Source organism: Apiospora aurea (assembly GCF_038362705.1).
Source record: "Apiospora aurea strain CBS 24483 chromosome Unknown utg000009l_segment0_segment0, whole genome shotgun sequence".
NCBI classification, from domain to species: domain Eukaryota; kingdom Fungi; phylum Ascomycota; class Sordariomycetes; order Amphisphaeriales; family Apiosporaceae; genus Apiospora; species Apiospora aurea.
In genome coordinates this window covers 2,875,006-2,889,313 of record NW_027117396.1, presented here as the reverse complement: position 1 = coordinate 2,889,313, position 14,308 = coordinate 2,875,006, and the positions used below count along the sequence as shown (strand labels likewise).

The following is a 14,308-nucleotide window of genomic DNA, read 5'->3' as shown; positions in this document are numbered from 1 at the left end:
CATGTCGGTATTATATGGGTTATGTATTATCTGTACTAATGCACAGATGCTTGGACATTAGGTCCATACTGTAAGAGGGCCCGATATGCGCCTTGTATCTCCTCGACGTGCCGTTTAGTAGGTGTAGCAAAGGAGGTCGTTCTGGGTGGTCATGACCTCGGAGATCTTGATATCGGCGGCGAGGTCCATGAACGGCATGACATCATCGAGCGTCGCCTTGGAGCCGTCGACGGGGTTGACCTTGTCGTCCAGGATGTCCTTCTCGCGAGCCTCGGGGTTGGCCTGCTGCCACTGGGCCCAGAGGCGATCGATCTGGGCGTGGTGCAGGAAGAAGAGGGGGTCGTTGGGCGAGGAGCTGGGCTTCATGTCGCCCTTTTGGCCGCCGACAGCGCTGTGGATCGAGCCGTGCGGGATGCTCTCGAGGTACAGGCGGAAGTCGGCGTAGGTCGGGCGCTCGTTGATGAAATTGAGCTCCTCGGCGTTGTAGGCGTTGCCGCGCATGTTACCGGGGCGGTCCTTGCCGTCGTAGAAGTCGCGCGACAGACAGTGTGGCGCGTACTCGGTCTCGCGGTAGGCCGGGCGCAGGTCCTTGAAGGGCCCGTCGGTCAGGCACATCCACTCCTGGTCGCCCGTCTTCTCGATCTTGTCGGTGCCGCCGTTGCCGCCGACGACGTCCCAGATGGACGACTTGGCCGGGTCGGCGGCGTCCAGGGACCAGTCCCAGTACGCCATGGGGCCGGTGTAGCCGCAGTCGCGCAGGCTGCTGTGGTACAGCTGCACGAAGTTCCTGTGCCAAGGGAGGAACATGGCGCAGAAGTGGACTAGGGGGCAAAACTAGTTAGCATTTGGAACTTGTACAGTCCAGAGAGAGCGCAGAGAGAGCAAGCGAATCGACGCACTGATCTTGTTCAGGTGGGTGTGAACGTAGCTGAAGTCATCGTACAGCGTCGTGTTGAGGCCCAGGTTGAGGCCCGAGGGCTTCGTGGCGAGGCACATGACGGCGTCGGTGTACTGCTTCTGGGCAGCGGCGTCCAGGGAGCGGAACTCGACGCGTTTCTCGGGGTTCGTGCACGGCTGGCGCTGCTGGACGATGGCCGCCGCAGAGACAGCGCTCGACAAAGACAAGAGGCGAAGCAGCTGCATGATGACGATGGGTGTCGGTTTGGATGATAATGAGTGTGGAATAGATATTCGAAGGAGAGTAGGTTCTTTTCAAAAGACTGTTGAGTAAAGAATGTTATATTGATGTGTGCTGCAATGGATTCTGTATTCCCAACCGGCTGGGGAGCAGCGTTAATATATACATACAGCTACCAGTCCACTGCGTATTCTTACCTATGTCCAAGGGGGGGTCGAGTCTCCTTTGCCCCTGATCTACTCTCTTGCCTCGGTATTGTCCCCTGTGAAGCTTTCAGCCTCAATCGGCCAAAAAAATTTTATGTAGTCTGCCTCTTGGGCGCTAGACTATCCCACTGCCAGAAACTCTGCGAGGCAGGCCCCCGTTAAAGGCCCCAGTCACTGGCATGTTTCAGGGACGCAAAGTCGGTATACATCCGAAAGCCGAGCTGCTAGTCATCAAGTAAATCTATTTTGAGGTCTCTAACGTGTGGAGGTGATCCACCCAAGTCCACTTTCCGGCTCGTGTAAGTGATGGCTTCTACGGTCTAATTAAAGCCCACTTTAAGAGGCTGTGGTTTATGAGGGAAGGCTTTATGCGGCGGCCCGCTACCCGTCGTTCCCGCTTTAGGATATCTCGGCCAAGGCCGAATATACTATCGATTAGGCGAGATTTAATAAACGGTGTATAGTGACGGCACTCGTTCGTTTTATATAGCTAAGCGATATAATAAAAATATATAACCCGTATAAAGGGATTGTAATTAACACTCGTTAACTTTACTAAGTAATAAAATAGCACGCGGCTTATTATATTATTTTAACTTCGTATAAAAAGTATTAAATAAGCGTAAATAATAAAAAAAGAGTGGTATATATTTAATTATTTTATTTTATAATATATAACGTTATAATTTTAATAATATACCTTATAAAATTACATGTAACATAACTGTTTTAAATTATTTTAAGCCTCGCGATCTTTAGCTTTATTATAATAAAGCTTAGTTACTTTTATTAATAAATAAAACTAGGGTAATTATAAAGTATTTAAGTTTAATATATTTAATAAAAAGGGTGTATATAATTAAATATAAAACTTTTTTTAATTTAAAAGTAATTAAAAATTACTTGTAATACTAGTTTTAATAAAGTAATTTATAAATAATTAATAAAGTAATTAATAAAGTAATTATAATAAAATTAATAACCGGGTAAATATTAATAAAATAAGTGGGCGTTTATTTAAATATCTTTTTTTATATAAAACGTAACTATAGTTATTAGAAAAATAAATACTATAAAAACTATAACTTTTTATTTTAACCTTTTATTATTATATATTTTAATTATTATATATTTTAAAAAATATATTTATTATTTACTTTATATAATAACGTATTAAAAAAAGCTCGAGCAGTAAAAAATATTTATTAACTTTATTATATTTATTAAAGAGTATCTTTAATAATAAAAGTAAAGCTTATAATATAATAAGTAAAACATAAAATAAAGCTTTATAATATTACTATATAATTTTATAATTTTATTATTATTATTAAAAATGTATTATTTAGATACTTATTAATAAACTATTACTTTTAAACTATTAATTTTAAACTATTTATAATTATTAAAAAACCTTTAAAGATTAAGCTTATACCTCCCTTTAATAAAAAGTGAACCGAATATAAAAGTTTTATTAGGGTAATTCACGAACGGACGATAAATATATTTCCGGCTTAAAATATAAACTAAAGTAAAGGTCACTAAATAACCGATATTATTAGGCTAGGCGCCTCCTGCTTAGCAATTAGTCCTTTCTTACATATACAGCACCTGGAAAACATGTTCCTTCTTAGATAAGCTTTTATATATCACGTGTTGCTTTCGATATCCTTCTGTCTCCTTCTCCCATTGTGAAGCACGCGCTCGATGGCGGGAACAAGACCATGTTCGGCTACAGCCCTGACCTCAGCGCCGGCATGCCTGTCCCTAGTGCCGCGGCGAGGGCCGAACCCGGTGACAGAGACCGAGGAGTGCATGCAGTGGTACCTCGTCGAGTCCGCCGACTTGGAGAAGATGGCCATAACGAGCTATGGCACTGTCATCTTCTACAGCAGCGTGGAGCGCGTGCTGGTGGCGAGCCAGCAGGCCCTGAACTTGGGACCCATGATGCTCTGCGGGTTGGAGAACGACGGGCAGATCATGGTGCGGGCGCGAGTTTGGCCCTTCACGCCAGGGAGGCCTTGGCCTGATGATGGTTGGGACGCGGCCACGATGATTAGGGAGTGTGATTTGAACATGTCCCCAGGAATCAGCAAGTACGTTTTCCTTTGGTTTTCTGCTCACCTTTGAACGTTGCTCGCTCCCCTTTCTCTCTTGTGTCCCCGGCACCGATCCGTAGCCCAGAACGACATTCCGGATATCCTGGAAGACAGTCATGAACACGTGCCTAGATCACCTGATGTATGGCTGGACTGTATCGAAAGATACGCCCCCGGATACCTGGGATTGGAAGCAGAAGGAGACGGCATGGTGTGCGATTGCGACCACGGCAGGCTCAAGACAACTGAAGTGCTGGAAAACGTGGATTTAGAGGATGACGAGGTTTATCCATCGCCTGGGAGGAAATAGTCACGACCGTGAAAGCGAGAAGTTGGTACAGCGCCAGTCTTCAGTCACAGGCAGTTGGATGAGCTACAGCCTGGTTTGGTGTTAAGATTTGTCCGATCGTTTACGCATCTGCGACAGGCTTGGCAATCCGCTTCTCGAAATACAGCCACCTGCTGCACGATTACCAAATTAAACCTGAAGATTAATGAAGGAAGGCCAATCGGCTACCAAACACGAAGGGATGGACTCTGTTTCGTGGAGTGAGCACGATGTTTCTGGAACGGGCAAAGGCAAAGCTGGGTGTGCCAGCGACGCACAAGGTCGTCGGGCGAGTAATTGGCCAATTGGCCAATTGGTGAATGAGAAGCGAGGCAGTTGATGCAGGCAGATATTGGCCTAGCGGAAGGTGTAGAAGTCATGAATCAGGTTGTCAGGTAAGTTGGCCGTCTAGCCGGAGAAACAGAGCTCATTTAAGTACGTGACTGTGGTTAGGGGAAGGAGAAGGAGAAGGGCGACGACCGACCCCCGCCACGGCATGAACCGTTCCAGCCGGACTCCGAAAGGGATCGACGCTCGGCATGAAGCATGAGCAGTGATGAGCGCAGCGCCCGCATGTAGCCTCGTGGAACCGACCGACTGCACTGACTGACTGGACACCCAAGACACCGAGCCCACACCCCAGCTGACCGATCGACTACCTTCCTATTCAGCTCCTCTCGGCCGGGCGCTCTTGTTTGACCTTTTGGCCTTTTGGCTTAGGTGCATTCGTATCTGAGATTGCCAGAGCTTGGCCTTTTCGTTGGCGGCGAAGTACAGGACCAAGGGAAAATGCCGCACCCAATGATTAGCTGGCAGGCCTCATTCAATGCGTGTAAGTAATGATTTGATAATGTCGCAGGCCAGCTGAACAAGGCATGTCGCAGTAAACGAAGTGGACCATGGACCGACCGACCCTGGCTCTACCCAAGTTGCATGTACGTAAATCCCAGCAATAGTTCGGCCCCTAATCCTGGCACACTGGATGGTGACCAGCAAGTAACGTTGACTCGGCTGGGCGCGGCTCTGCCGTTCGTCTCGGCTGGATTATGTGAGAGTAGGTGCGGAACATGGAATGCATCACGAGACAGGTATGCGGAAGCTGAAATTCCCTCCAGAGCCGCTGGTTTCACCGTTTCCGACTTTGCCCGGGCAGCTCGTCAGCTAGTCATTTGCCTAGGTATGTCATACGCAACTTGGCACATCCGAAAAGCAATCAATGTACGGACAGGCTAGTTGGAGATCGGATCTGCCGAGCGACGGGGCGCGCTTCCTTTTCTATCAAGTAATAAGGAACTGCCACGACAAAGAAAAGCGCCTGGTGACGGATGATTGGACCCCTCGACGACTCATGCTGGGGCGTTTGATGATAGCTTAACTCTGCCGTCGCAGGTCGTGTACATGAACTCGCCGTCAGATGACTACTGCATATTACCTACTTTGGGGAGAAATCCAAATGCTACCTCAGCTGCATATGTAGTGTAGGCATGGGCTTTTGCTTGCACGCTTGATGCGGCGGCGGCGGCACAGACTGGCGGGAATAAGGCAAAGTATGTAACTATTGGCATTGAGAAGAATACGGCAATTCGACCCCACCATCCGCCAGCCCACGCACCGCGACCACGAGGGGGAGGGAGAGCCCTGATCGATAAGCTGCCCCTCCGTCATCCGTCTCGGCTGTACTAACAAGAGGGAAAAAAATACATCTTCATGTGCCTGCGCTGTCCCCTTTACTAAAGGGACTCGCAGGCGGTGGGGGGTGGCCAGCCAGCAGGGACCAAAAAAAAAAAAAAAAAATGACCGTCTTGTGGCCTTTCTCTCACTCTCACTCTCACTCTTAACTGCTTTCCTCATTCCTAGACTTTCGTCCCCTTCCTTTGTGCGGTCGGTTCCCTGCACGCCTGCTTGCTTGCTTCCCTTGTTGTACCTTTATGACGGAATACGAGCCGCCCGCCAGTAGACCACCGCAAGCAAGATAAAGCTTACACTAGCTTTCTACCCTCTCTGAACCCTTCTCGATCACAGCTATACCGTATAGCAACCTGTCCACCTGCCGCCTTCCTTCCTCACTGTCCACCTAGCTGAGCATGAACACCTCGATGATTGAGTCCAAGTTCCTCTCCCACCCCGACAACCTCGGGGTGGTGGCCGTGGGCTTCTCGGGCGGACAGGTACGTTGAACTTGCGACTTGTGTTATCCAGAGCTACATGGCATACGGTTGGTGTTTACTACTGGCGGGCTACTGTCACGGGATCATATCATAGGTAATCAATACATGCTACAGAAGAGCTGACTTTCAACACCACAGGGCAAGCAGGGCGTCGACGCCGCCCCCTCCGCGCTGATCGAGTCGGGCCTGCTGAAGCAGCTGCGCGAGGAGCTCAACTACAAGCTGCACGGCGACGACACGGTGCACTCGTACGCCGACCTGACGCCCGCCACCGACGAGCCGTACCGCAACATGAAGAACCCGAAGCGGGTCAGCGCCGTCACCCAGAAGCTGTGCGAGCAGGTCTACACGCAGGCGCGCGAGGGCCGGATGGTGCTGACGCTGGGCGGCGACCACTCCATCGCCATCGGCACCGTCGCGGGCACGGCGAAAGCAGTCCGCGAGCGCCTGGGCCGGGAGATTGCCGTCATCTGGGTCGACGCCCACGCCGACATCAACACGCCCGAGTCGAGCGATTCCGGCAACATCCACGGCATGCCCGTCAGTTTCCTGACGGGGCTGGCCAAGGAGGACAACCCGGAGTATTTTGGGTGGCTGAAGGAGGACCACATGCTCAACCTCAAGAAGCTCGTCTACATTGGGCTGCGCGACGTCGACCCGGGCGAGAAGAAGATCCTGCGGGAGAACGGCATCAAGGCGTTCAGCATGTTCGACATTGACCGGTATGTTGTTTCCTTCGTGCCGTTATATTTCACTCTTTTTGTAGCACTGCTAACCCGGCGATCGTCAAACAGCCACGGCATCGGCCGCGTCATGGAGATGGCGCTGGCGCACATCGGGTCGGACACGCCGATCCACCTGTCCTTCGACGTCGACGCGCTGGATCCGATGTGGGCGCCGAGCACGGGAACGCCCGTCCGGGGCGGGCTGACGCTGCGCGAGGGCGACTACATCTGCGAGTGCGTGCACGAGACGGGCAGCCTGGTGGCGGTGGACCTGGTCGAGGTCAACCCGAGCCTGTCGGCCGAGACGGGGACGGGGGCACACGAGACGGTGCGGGCGGGGTGCTCGCTGGTGCGGTGCGCGCTGGGGGAGTCGCTGCTGTAACTGTAGTGCAGTCGGGTCGAACGTAATGACGATCGGTCGATCGGTCGATCGGTCGATCGGTCGGTCGGTCGCAGTTGGGGATGTCGGTTCGTGGCGGGGAGTTTAGCTAGCGGCTGTCTGTCTATGCTTCCCCTTGATTTACCTCAGGCTCGGGTCGCTGCAAAGGGTTGGGTTGGGCCAACCATGTCGGCGGGGGCGTCTTGGCCAGCCTCGCAAAGTCTCAGACGATAGATTCGGCCGAACCGATTTCCGCGTACCTCCTGCTACTAGAGTTTTTCCACTCTTCTAAATCGGAACCCCCGGGGGACAACATTCAAGTCAAGTTCAACTGTGGTTTACTTCAATGCAATGACAACGAATGCAGCACTGCAAATCGCATTTTCGTTTATGGTCTTTCGGAAACAGTGAGGAACGAACGAACCGGGGTGGCGTCCGATTCGGAAGCTTCCGAGATTCCCATGTGCAGGTCGCCATGCCATGTGCAGGTCACCCGCCATGTGCAGGGAGGTCATGGCATGTTGCAATGCCAATCACAAAAGTAACGTCCATGTAGGTCGCCTTGCTTGTTTGTAAAGAAGCAACAGTAGCCCAACGTCGTGAGGCAAGTAAGCCAACACCTGGATTCTAGACGTTGAGTCGTCCAAGCCTAGCAGACGCTCGTACCTGACCTAGAAAGAGAAGATCGCTGCTGTCTTGCAGCCCGCAGTGTGTCCACCAGCCCAGCGCATTCCCACCCACGTAACCACTGAGTCTGCACTGAGTCTGCACTGAGTTGTTCGCTCCGCGGGGCTCCTGCTGCTACAAACTTGGGCCTAAAAAGGCCGATACCTCGCTACTACTACTACTACTACTACCGCCGGCCTTCCTCCACTGACTGACCAGAACCAGAACCAGAGCCGGGCGCACGCTGTGTTGCCTCCTGCACCCACGCGCGTCGCATTGAAGCCCAATCCAATCATCGTCGTGCACGAGCCGACCTGTTGCGAGCTGGCACTCTTTTTCTTACCCGACCAGCATCAGACTCTCGCTGCCGCGGTCTTTCGGGCTTCGACAGACAGACAGACAGACAGACAGACAGACAGACAGGGCAGCAATTGATTGCTTTCGAACCTGCAATTGCCATCGCTATAAAAGGCCAGGGCCAGGACCAGGACGACATCGACGACCCACGGACGCTCCTCCAAATCGCCTACGCCAAACACGCGATTGATTCCCCGGTTTCGATTTGCCAATTGGTAGCAGTCACCAAGAGCCGAAACGAGTAGTCCGGTATTGCGCTTCCAAAAGGCGTATCTTCGCCCAAACTTCAGTCTTTTTGCGCCGGGGCAATCGGAGAAGAGAAAGAACACGAGCGACTTCAACATGGCCTCGACCACGACGGCGAGCGGCTCCCTCGTCTACTCGCGCCGCGTCGCCCGCGTCCACAAGTACCACTGGCCCGCCATCCAGCTCAACGTCTGGATGATCATCCTGCTCATCGCCTCCTGTCTGATCATTGGCGTCTTCGCGACTTTCATCGAGCAACAGCAAACGCTCAACCTGCACATCCCCTGGTACTTCCCCTACTTCATCACCGTCGCGGGCCTGACCATCCTCTTTATTGGCGGCCTGCTGTGGCTCATCTCGCAGCGGCGCCTGCTGCCCGCCATCGTCATTGTGGGCGCGTTTGTGTTTTTTGTGCTGTGGATGGTCGGCCTGATTGTGGTGAGCATCGAGCTCTGGGGCCCGACAGGCTCGGTCAGTGCCAATTGCAATTTGTTGGTGTTTGATCGGGTGCCCGAGCCCGCCAACAGTCTGGCGAACCTGGCTTGGTTGCAGCAGAAGAGCATATGTAAGTCCTTCTCTCGATTTTCTTTGTTGCGTCTTTGCCTGCAAGGGGCTTCAGGCTTTGTCGGCCTCTGTGGAAACCATGTGGCTAATATGCAAGGAGCAGGTCAATCGTGGCAGGCCGCCTTTGCCTTTGCCCTCATCGGCGTCATCTTCCTGCTCTGGATCATGGTCATGGCGATACAGGTCTTTTACGACGATGCGTAGTAGCGTTGCGCGACCGACAAGCCTCTTCCCGTGAGGCGTGATCCTAGACAAAAGTCTTGGACAGATTTGATGCGGTTGAGTACGATGTAATGACGAAAAAAAACATGTGGCACCAGAACACAGCAGCGTTGGATACCATGGGGGATACTACTTGCATTTGCTTGGCGCTTTCTCGGTTGGAGGTGTTTGACCTGCATCTTCGCAATGAAAGTTGCGACAACAGGGAGAAGGATGGCAATTAAGTTGTCGAATATTCTGGGCCAATAGCACGAGCATCATGACTTCCACGTAGAAATCACGTACGATTTGTGAAAGGAAACACGTTCGAGCGTGTGGTGGTAATTCATGTATTAATCATGGCGCTATGAGAGCGCGTATATTCATATCCCATTTGCGAAAATCCTAATAAGGGAGTCTCTGTCCCTGAAGCCAAAATAACGCCCGTCGCTAGTATGTTGTGATCGTCACATCTTTTAGTTGGAGATCTTGGAGTTGACCTTGTTGCCCGTGGCCTTCTCGTAGCCGGTGCGCAGGCCGTCGGTAATCTTCTCGAGCTTGGCCTCGCCCAGCCTGCCGTCGTTGTACTTCTTGTCGAGCATGCTGGCGGCTGTGGTTAAGAAGTTAGCTTCTTTTCCCCATCTTCACATGCATTTAAGGAAGCATAATATGGGGGGACGACATACCCTTGTCACCGTAGTCCTGCTGAGGTGAGCCGCCGGTTTGTTGCTGGGTGGTGCCGCTGCCGGAGCCGGTTGCCTTCTTGATGAAATCCATGGTTGCTTGTTCGGGTCTTTGGGAATTCGGTACTTGGTAGGTAGTGTAGAAAGTGACTTTTGGTTTATAAGATCTTGATTGGAACTGTCTATCGTCTGCTCAGTACGGCGGGCATTCGAGGACTTATATACACACTGGACGGCCAAGATTGAGCCCAGGATGTGGTAGTCTTCTACCGGCCAGTACGATAAGGGACGTCATAGGGCCTCCCTCGAGACCGTTCCATTGTGGCTTTCCCCCTAGTCTTTCCAAGCTTTCTACGGCAATGCACATGAGCTGCCCGCATTCCTGGCAGTGAGACCGAGACGGGGGAACGCCCGGCAGAAGCAGATGCCAGTGACGCTACAGTAGGGGGGGTTGACGTCATCGCCCATAGCGGAGTTCAACTTTCAAGCCTGTGCTAACTTTAGAAGCATGAATCGCTCTGGTTTCGATGGTGGTCATCCATGTCACCCCAAAATCAGGGTCCGAGAAAAGATGGGACAGAGATCCTGGCATATGATGTCGGTTTGTTTTGCCGAGGGTCCTTGTCCGAGTCCGTGTATCTGCCGATAGTGGTGTGCATGTGTTACCGTATCGCACATCTAATAAGAGTTGCAATCAACAGTAACGGGAGCAACCTAGGCGAAGCGTGAAGTTCATGGTATTGATTGACAGTACAAGTAAATTCAAATTCTCAATGCTATGTGATACTGAACCTGGTTTGGCCAATGCCGAACAATAATAAAAACAAAACATGAGGCCACCCATCAATTGGTGTTGGTGTCAGCAGCAAAACAAAGAACTCCCCGACGCCGTCGTCTGCTAGAAATGGGTATCTCCTCCCCCATGGACAAGTCTCGAACTGCCCTATCCTCCTCCAACTGTGTCGCCGTCAGGCGGATATGCATCCTTCCAAAGCCTCTTGGGCATCACCTCCAACATCGGGTCCTGCAACCTCCCTCGCTCCCCCGACATCGTGGGTTGCCCAATAACTATATCCAGGCCCCGCACCCAAGCCGTAGCCTCCAGCTTGGCGGCCTCGACGAAACGGCTCCTCCCCAAAGCTCCTGGCTTGCTGTGTTTCATCGTCCAGCTAGATCCTCCAGCAATCCTCTTCTTCAACTTGGATCCCCTCATTTGGAACAACCCCCCCAAACAAGGCCGGTATAGGCATGGGTATACTACAATATCATATGTACAGCGTTGGTGTCCCTGGGCCCAGTCCAAGTCGAGAATATACGTGGTGCTTATGTTACATTCGTGGCGTCGTATCAACAGCTGTGGCTGTTGCTCAAGAAGAGAAAGGACAAGAAGAAAAACATTGCGTTCTTTCTTCATCCTCATAGCAGGTCTTCGACCCATCCCATCGTCTCGCGGCGGTCGTCGGAAATGCGCGCGTACTCGAGCAGGAGGCGCAACACGTAGATCTGCATGTCCTCCTTGCGCAGCACCTTCTCGGCCCACTCTTTGCCCGCCATGGCGATCTTCTCGGCCTCGGCGTCGTGCGCGGGCACCTTCTTGCCACTCTCGCCGCCGTCGTAGCCCATGAAGTACTCCAGGATGCCGTAGTAGTCCCCGAAGCGCGTGTCCATGGGCACAAAGTGCTTCCACGCAAACAGCCGGCTGTCGTGCCACTCCCGGAACAGCGTGCTCTTGATCGGCAGGCTGGTGCTCCGCAAAAAGCCCAGGTAGCGGCCCGAGAAGCTGTTGCCGTCAATGTCGGGCAGGTACTTGAAGTCAAACTGGTACGAGAGAGGCTGGCCGAGCTCGATCTGGAAGTGCGGGTCCGTGTAGACGCAGTGGCCCCATTCCTTGTTGGGCTCGAGCTTGTCGTCGCACATGAGCTCCGTAAAGGCGACATCCGTAGAGTCCCGCACCCACTGGCCCAGCTTGGCATCCTTCTGCGCCGTCAGGTTGTACTCGGGCAGCGGCATGGCAAAGTTGATGGGCGCCTCCACCTCGGCCTCGGCGCGTGTCAGCTTGGTGCCGTTGTTCATCGCGACGAACCGGTGGCGCTGGAAGCTCTTCCAGTTGTTCTCCTTGTTGCGTCCACCCGTGGCCACGCCGCGCCAGATGACGCCGTCCATCTTCTCCTTCCAGGGGCCGCCCTGATAGCCGTCGCCAGTGAACCGCTCTTCCTCCTTCCAGTACATGGGCGCCGGCAGCAGAATCTCGTTGTTCACGGCCAACTTGCTTCCGCCAAACATGGGGAAGAGCACTTTGGTAGCCGAGGTGGAGAGGGGCTTGATGAAGATGCCCTCGAGCGCTTGAAGATCGGGCTGGTGGCAGAACTCGGTGGACAAGCTGAAGTTGGACGTGTAGCCGCGGTATTGGTGAGGGGCCGCATTGGCTGGCACAAAGGCAGGGGTCTTGTCGAAGGATCGGACGGTGCCGGCAAGTCGAGCGGGACTCTGGGGGTGGCAGCCTCGGCGCGCAATCAGCCAGTAGGGTTCTGCAGTGTTCAAGTTAGCCCACAAGCTCGGGACCGCCAAAGGGACCGCATTTCCAATGCTCCTTACCGGTCGACTCCCACTTCTTGTTACGAGTGAAAGGTCTTCGTTCCGTACCGGGCTTCGAGAGCGGCTTGAAATCGGACACGACGTCCTTGGGCGGGGTCAAGACGCGCATTTCCTTCTCCTTCTGGACATAGCGGTTGATGTCTTCCCAGGGCACGACCAGGCGGGGCTCGTCCATGGCGTTCAGGGCAATGTCCATATCGGGCAGGTAGTCCTCGATGGTCTTGATCATGGATAGCCAGATGGTGGTCCAGAACCAGTCGCTCTCGGCGCTGGCGTTGTGGTTGCGGATGTTGATGGTCATCTCGTAGTCCCAGGCCTCCTTCCGGATGCGCCTAGCATCCAGGCCCCAGAAGGGGTTGAGGTCGTGGTAGATCTGGTCCCAAAAGTCCTCGACGACGATGGCGTTGTGCTTCTTGGCAAACTCGTACCAGGCCTTGAAGCCGGGAGGAGGGTGGCGACCGCGGCGTGCGCGGTAGGCCTTGGCGGCCTCTTCGAGAGTGTGGGACTCTTTGGCCATGGCGTCGCTGAATTGGGTCTCGGCGACCTTGATGAGGGAGTCGATGGGGTGGCCGGCGTTGGCGTAGTTGGGCATCGCGGGGGGGCTTGTCGTCGACTAACGGCTGCTCCTGGGCATCGCTGGGCGGCGACGAGGGCCTGCGGCCGTCGGTCGGGGTGTAGAAGGGGTCATGGGCGGCGCTGTTTCCGGGCAGAACGTACGTCACCGGCACCTCGACGGGCTGGGAAGAATAGTAGTAGAGCAGGCAGCATAGTATGGCGCCTGGTAGGAGATAGCGTATGAGGTGGGATGGGCGCCGCGGGGGGAACGCCGGGGAGCGCATTGTGGGACGGAACAGGGAGCCTTTGAGGGCCGCCACTTTGTCGGTTGGGTGGTTGTCGTCGTTGTCGTCGTCTTGGCGAAGGAGGGATTTCTGGCCGAGGGAGTCGAAGGTAGGTACCCTTCCGACCAAATCGAGGGCACGACGCTCCCAGCAGTATCGTTCCAACAATTCCCAAACCAATCAGTTGTACGGCGCAAAAGTGTTTCCCCGGAGAAGTGAATGTTTCGCAGTTGGCGACGAGACGAGATTGCGGGCGAGATCGAGTCGAGAACCAAAGGCAACGTCACGGGTTTGGTGGTGCAATTGGGATATCCACCAGCTCGGACGAGGTAGTCAGATAGTGTCGGGCAGTGGCGCTGATTTGACTGGAGTAGGCTGGGGGCGGTCGCGATCTATCGTGGATTGCGTCGGGAGCAGTCGAGGCCGAGCGTCTGCTTGGTTTGGTTTTGGCCGGCGCGTCGAGCTAGTTGGACAAGTGGACGGTAATTGACAGAAGAAGAATGGGACAGGAAATCGACAGGCAGAAGAAGAGGGCCGGCGAAAGAGAACAACACGTCAACAGGAACAACACCAATCTCGGAGCAATAGAATCGAATTGTTGCTGAAGGAGCTGGCGAAGGAAGAGGTTCCGTCAGTAAGAAGGGCCCCCATGAAGGTGCAGCAGGCGTGGTTTGGTTACAGAAGTAAAGTGGCCTGCAGTAAAGTGGCCTGCAGTAAAGTGGCCTGCCCTTGGCAATTGGCAGCGTGGAGGGCGGAGGGCGGAGGGCGGAAGTGGAAGTGGAAGTGGAAGGATGCGGCTAGTGTCAGTGCCAGTGCCAGTGCCAGTGCAAATGCAAATGCAAGTACATACTTCATTTAGACAAGGCAGGTTTCTAAATGGGAACATGGAAGGCAAAAAAAAAAAAAAAAAAAAAAAAAAAAAAGCAAAGACAGGCAGGAAAGCCAGGAACTAGAATGGCGCTGGAACGACCTAAACTCACTGGGACGGACAGCTACCTACACCTACAGCGACTACGAAACCGGCTCGGGTCAGTTGCAGTGCTGTTTTGGTGCTGGTCGTGTTTCAACAAATCCAACCGATCCAAACGCCCAATCAGCGCTCAATGTCCGCAGC

General features: G+C 53.2%; 6 protein-coding genes across 6 annotated transcripts; 3 read left to right on the top strand and 3 right to left on the bottom strand.

Annotated features, from left to right (window-relative positions):
- Positions 1-114: 114 nt before the first annotated feature.
- Positions 115-1,143, bottom strand: PG986_014027 (uncharacterized protein; the record flags this gene model as incomplete). The annotated part of the gene is made up of 2 exons (XM_066850249.1): positions 115-821; positions 900-1,143. 2 exons carry the CDS (start codon positions 1,141-1,143, stop codon positions 115-117), a joined length of 951 nt encoding a protein of 316 aa, XP_066694392.1.
- Positions 1,144-3,051: 1,908 nt separating this feature from the next.
- Positions 3,052-3,753, top strand: PG986_014026 (uncharacterized protein; the record flags this gene model as incomplete). Its single annotated transcript, XM_066850248.1, has 2 exons — positions 3,052-3,440; positions 3,576-3,753. The coding sequence occupies 2 exons, from the start codon at positions 3,052-3,054 to the stop codon at positions 3,751-3,753; spliced, it is 567 nt and encodes a 188-aa protein (XP_066694391.1).
- A 2,102-nt stretch (positions 3,754-5,855) lies between these two features.
- On the top strand, positions 5,856-7,046 carry PG986_014025 (arginase; the record flags this gene model as incomplete). The annotated part of the gene is made up of 3 exons (XM_066850247.1): positions 5,856-5,939; positions 6,078-6,661; positions 6,734-7,046. The coding sequence occupies 3 exons, from the start codon at positions 5,856-5,858 to the stop codon at positions 7,044-7,046; spliced, it is 981 nt and encodes a 326-aa protein (XP_066694390.1).
- Positions 7,047-8,408: 1,362 nt separating this feature from the next.
- PG986_014024 (uncharacterized protein) lies at positions 8,409-9,080 on the top strand (the record flags this gene model as incomplete). The annotated part of the gene is made up of 2 exons (XM_066850246.1): positions 8,409-8,877; positions 8,980-9,080. 2 exons carry the CDS (start codon positions 8,409-8,411, stop codon positions 9,078-9,080), a joined length of 570 nt encoding a protein of 189 aa, XP_066694389.1.
- Positions 9,081-9,553: 473 nt separating this feature from the next.
- PG986_014023 (uncharacterized protein) lies at positions 9,554-9,854 on the bottom strand (the record flags this gene model as incomplete). The annotated part of the gene is made up of 2 exons (XM_066850245.1): positions 9,554-9,687; positions 9,764-9,854. 2 exons carry the CDS (start codon positions 9,852-9,854, stop codon positions 9,554-9,556), a joined length of 225 nt encoding a protein of 74 aa, XP_066694388.1.
- A 1,322-nt stretch (positions 9,855-11,176) lies between these two features.
- PG986_014022 (glycosyltransferase family 90 protein) lies at positions 11,177-12,947 on the bottom strand (the record flags this gene model as incomplete). Its single annotated transcript, XM_066850244.1, has 2 exons — positions 11,177-12,288; positions 12,356-12,947. 2 exons carry the CDS (start codon positions 12,945-12,947, stop codon positions 11,177-11,179), a joined length of 1,704 nt encoding a protein of 567 aa, XP_066694387.1.
- Between the last annotated feature and the right edge of the window lie 1,361 nt (positions 12,948-14,308).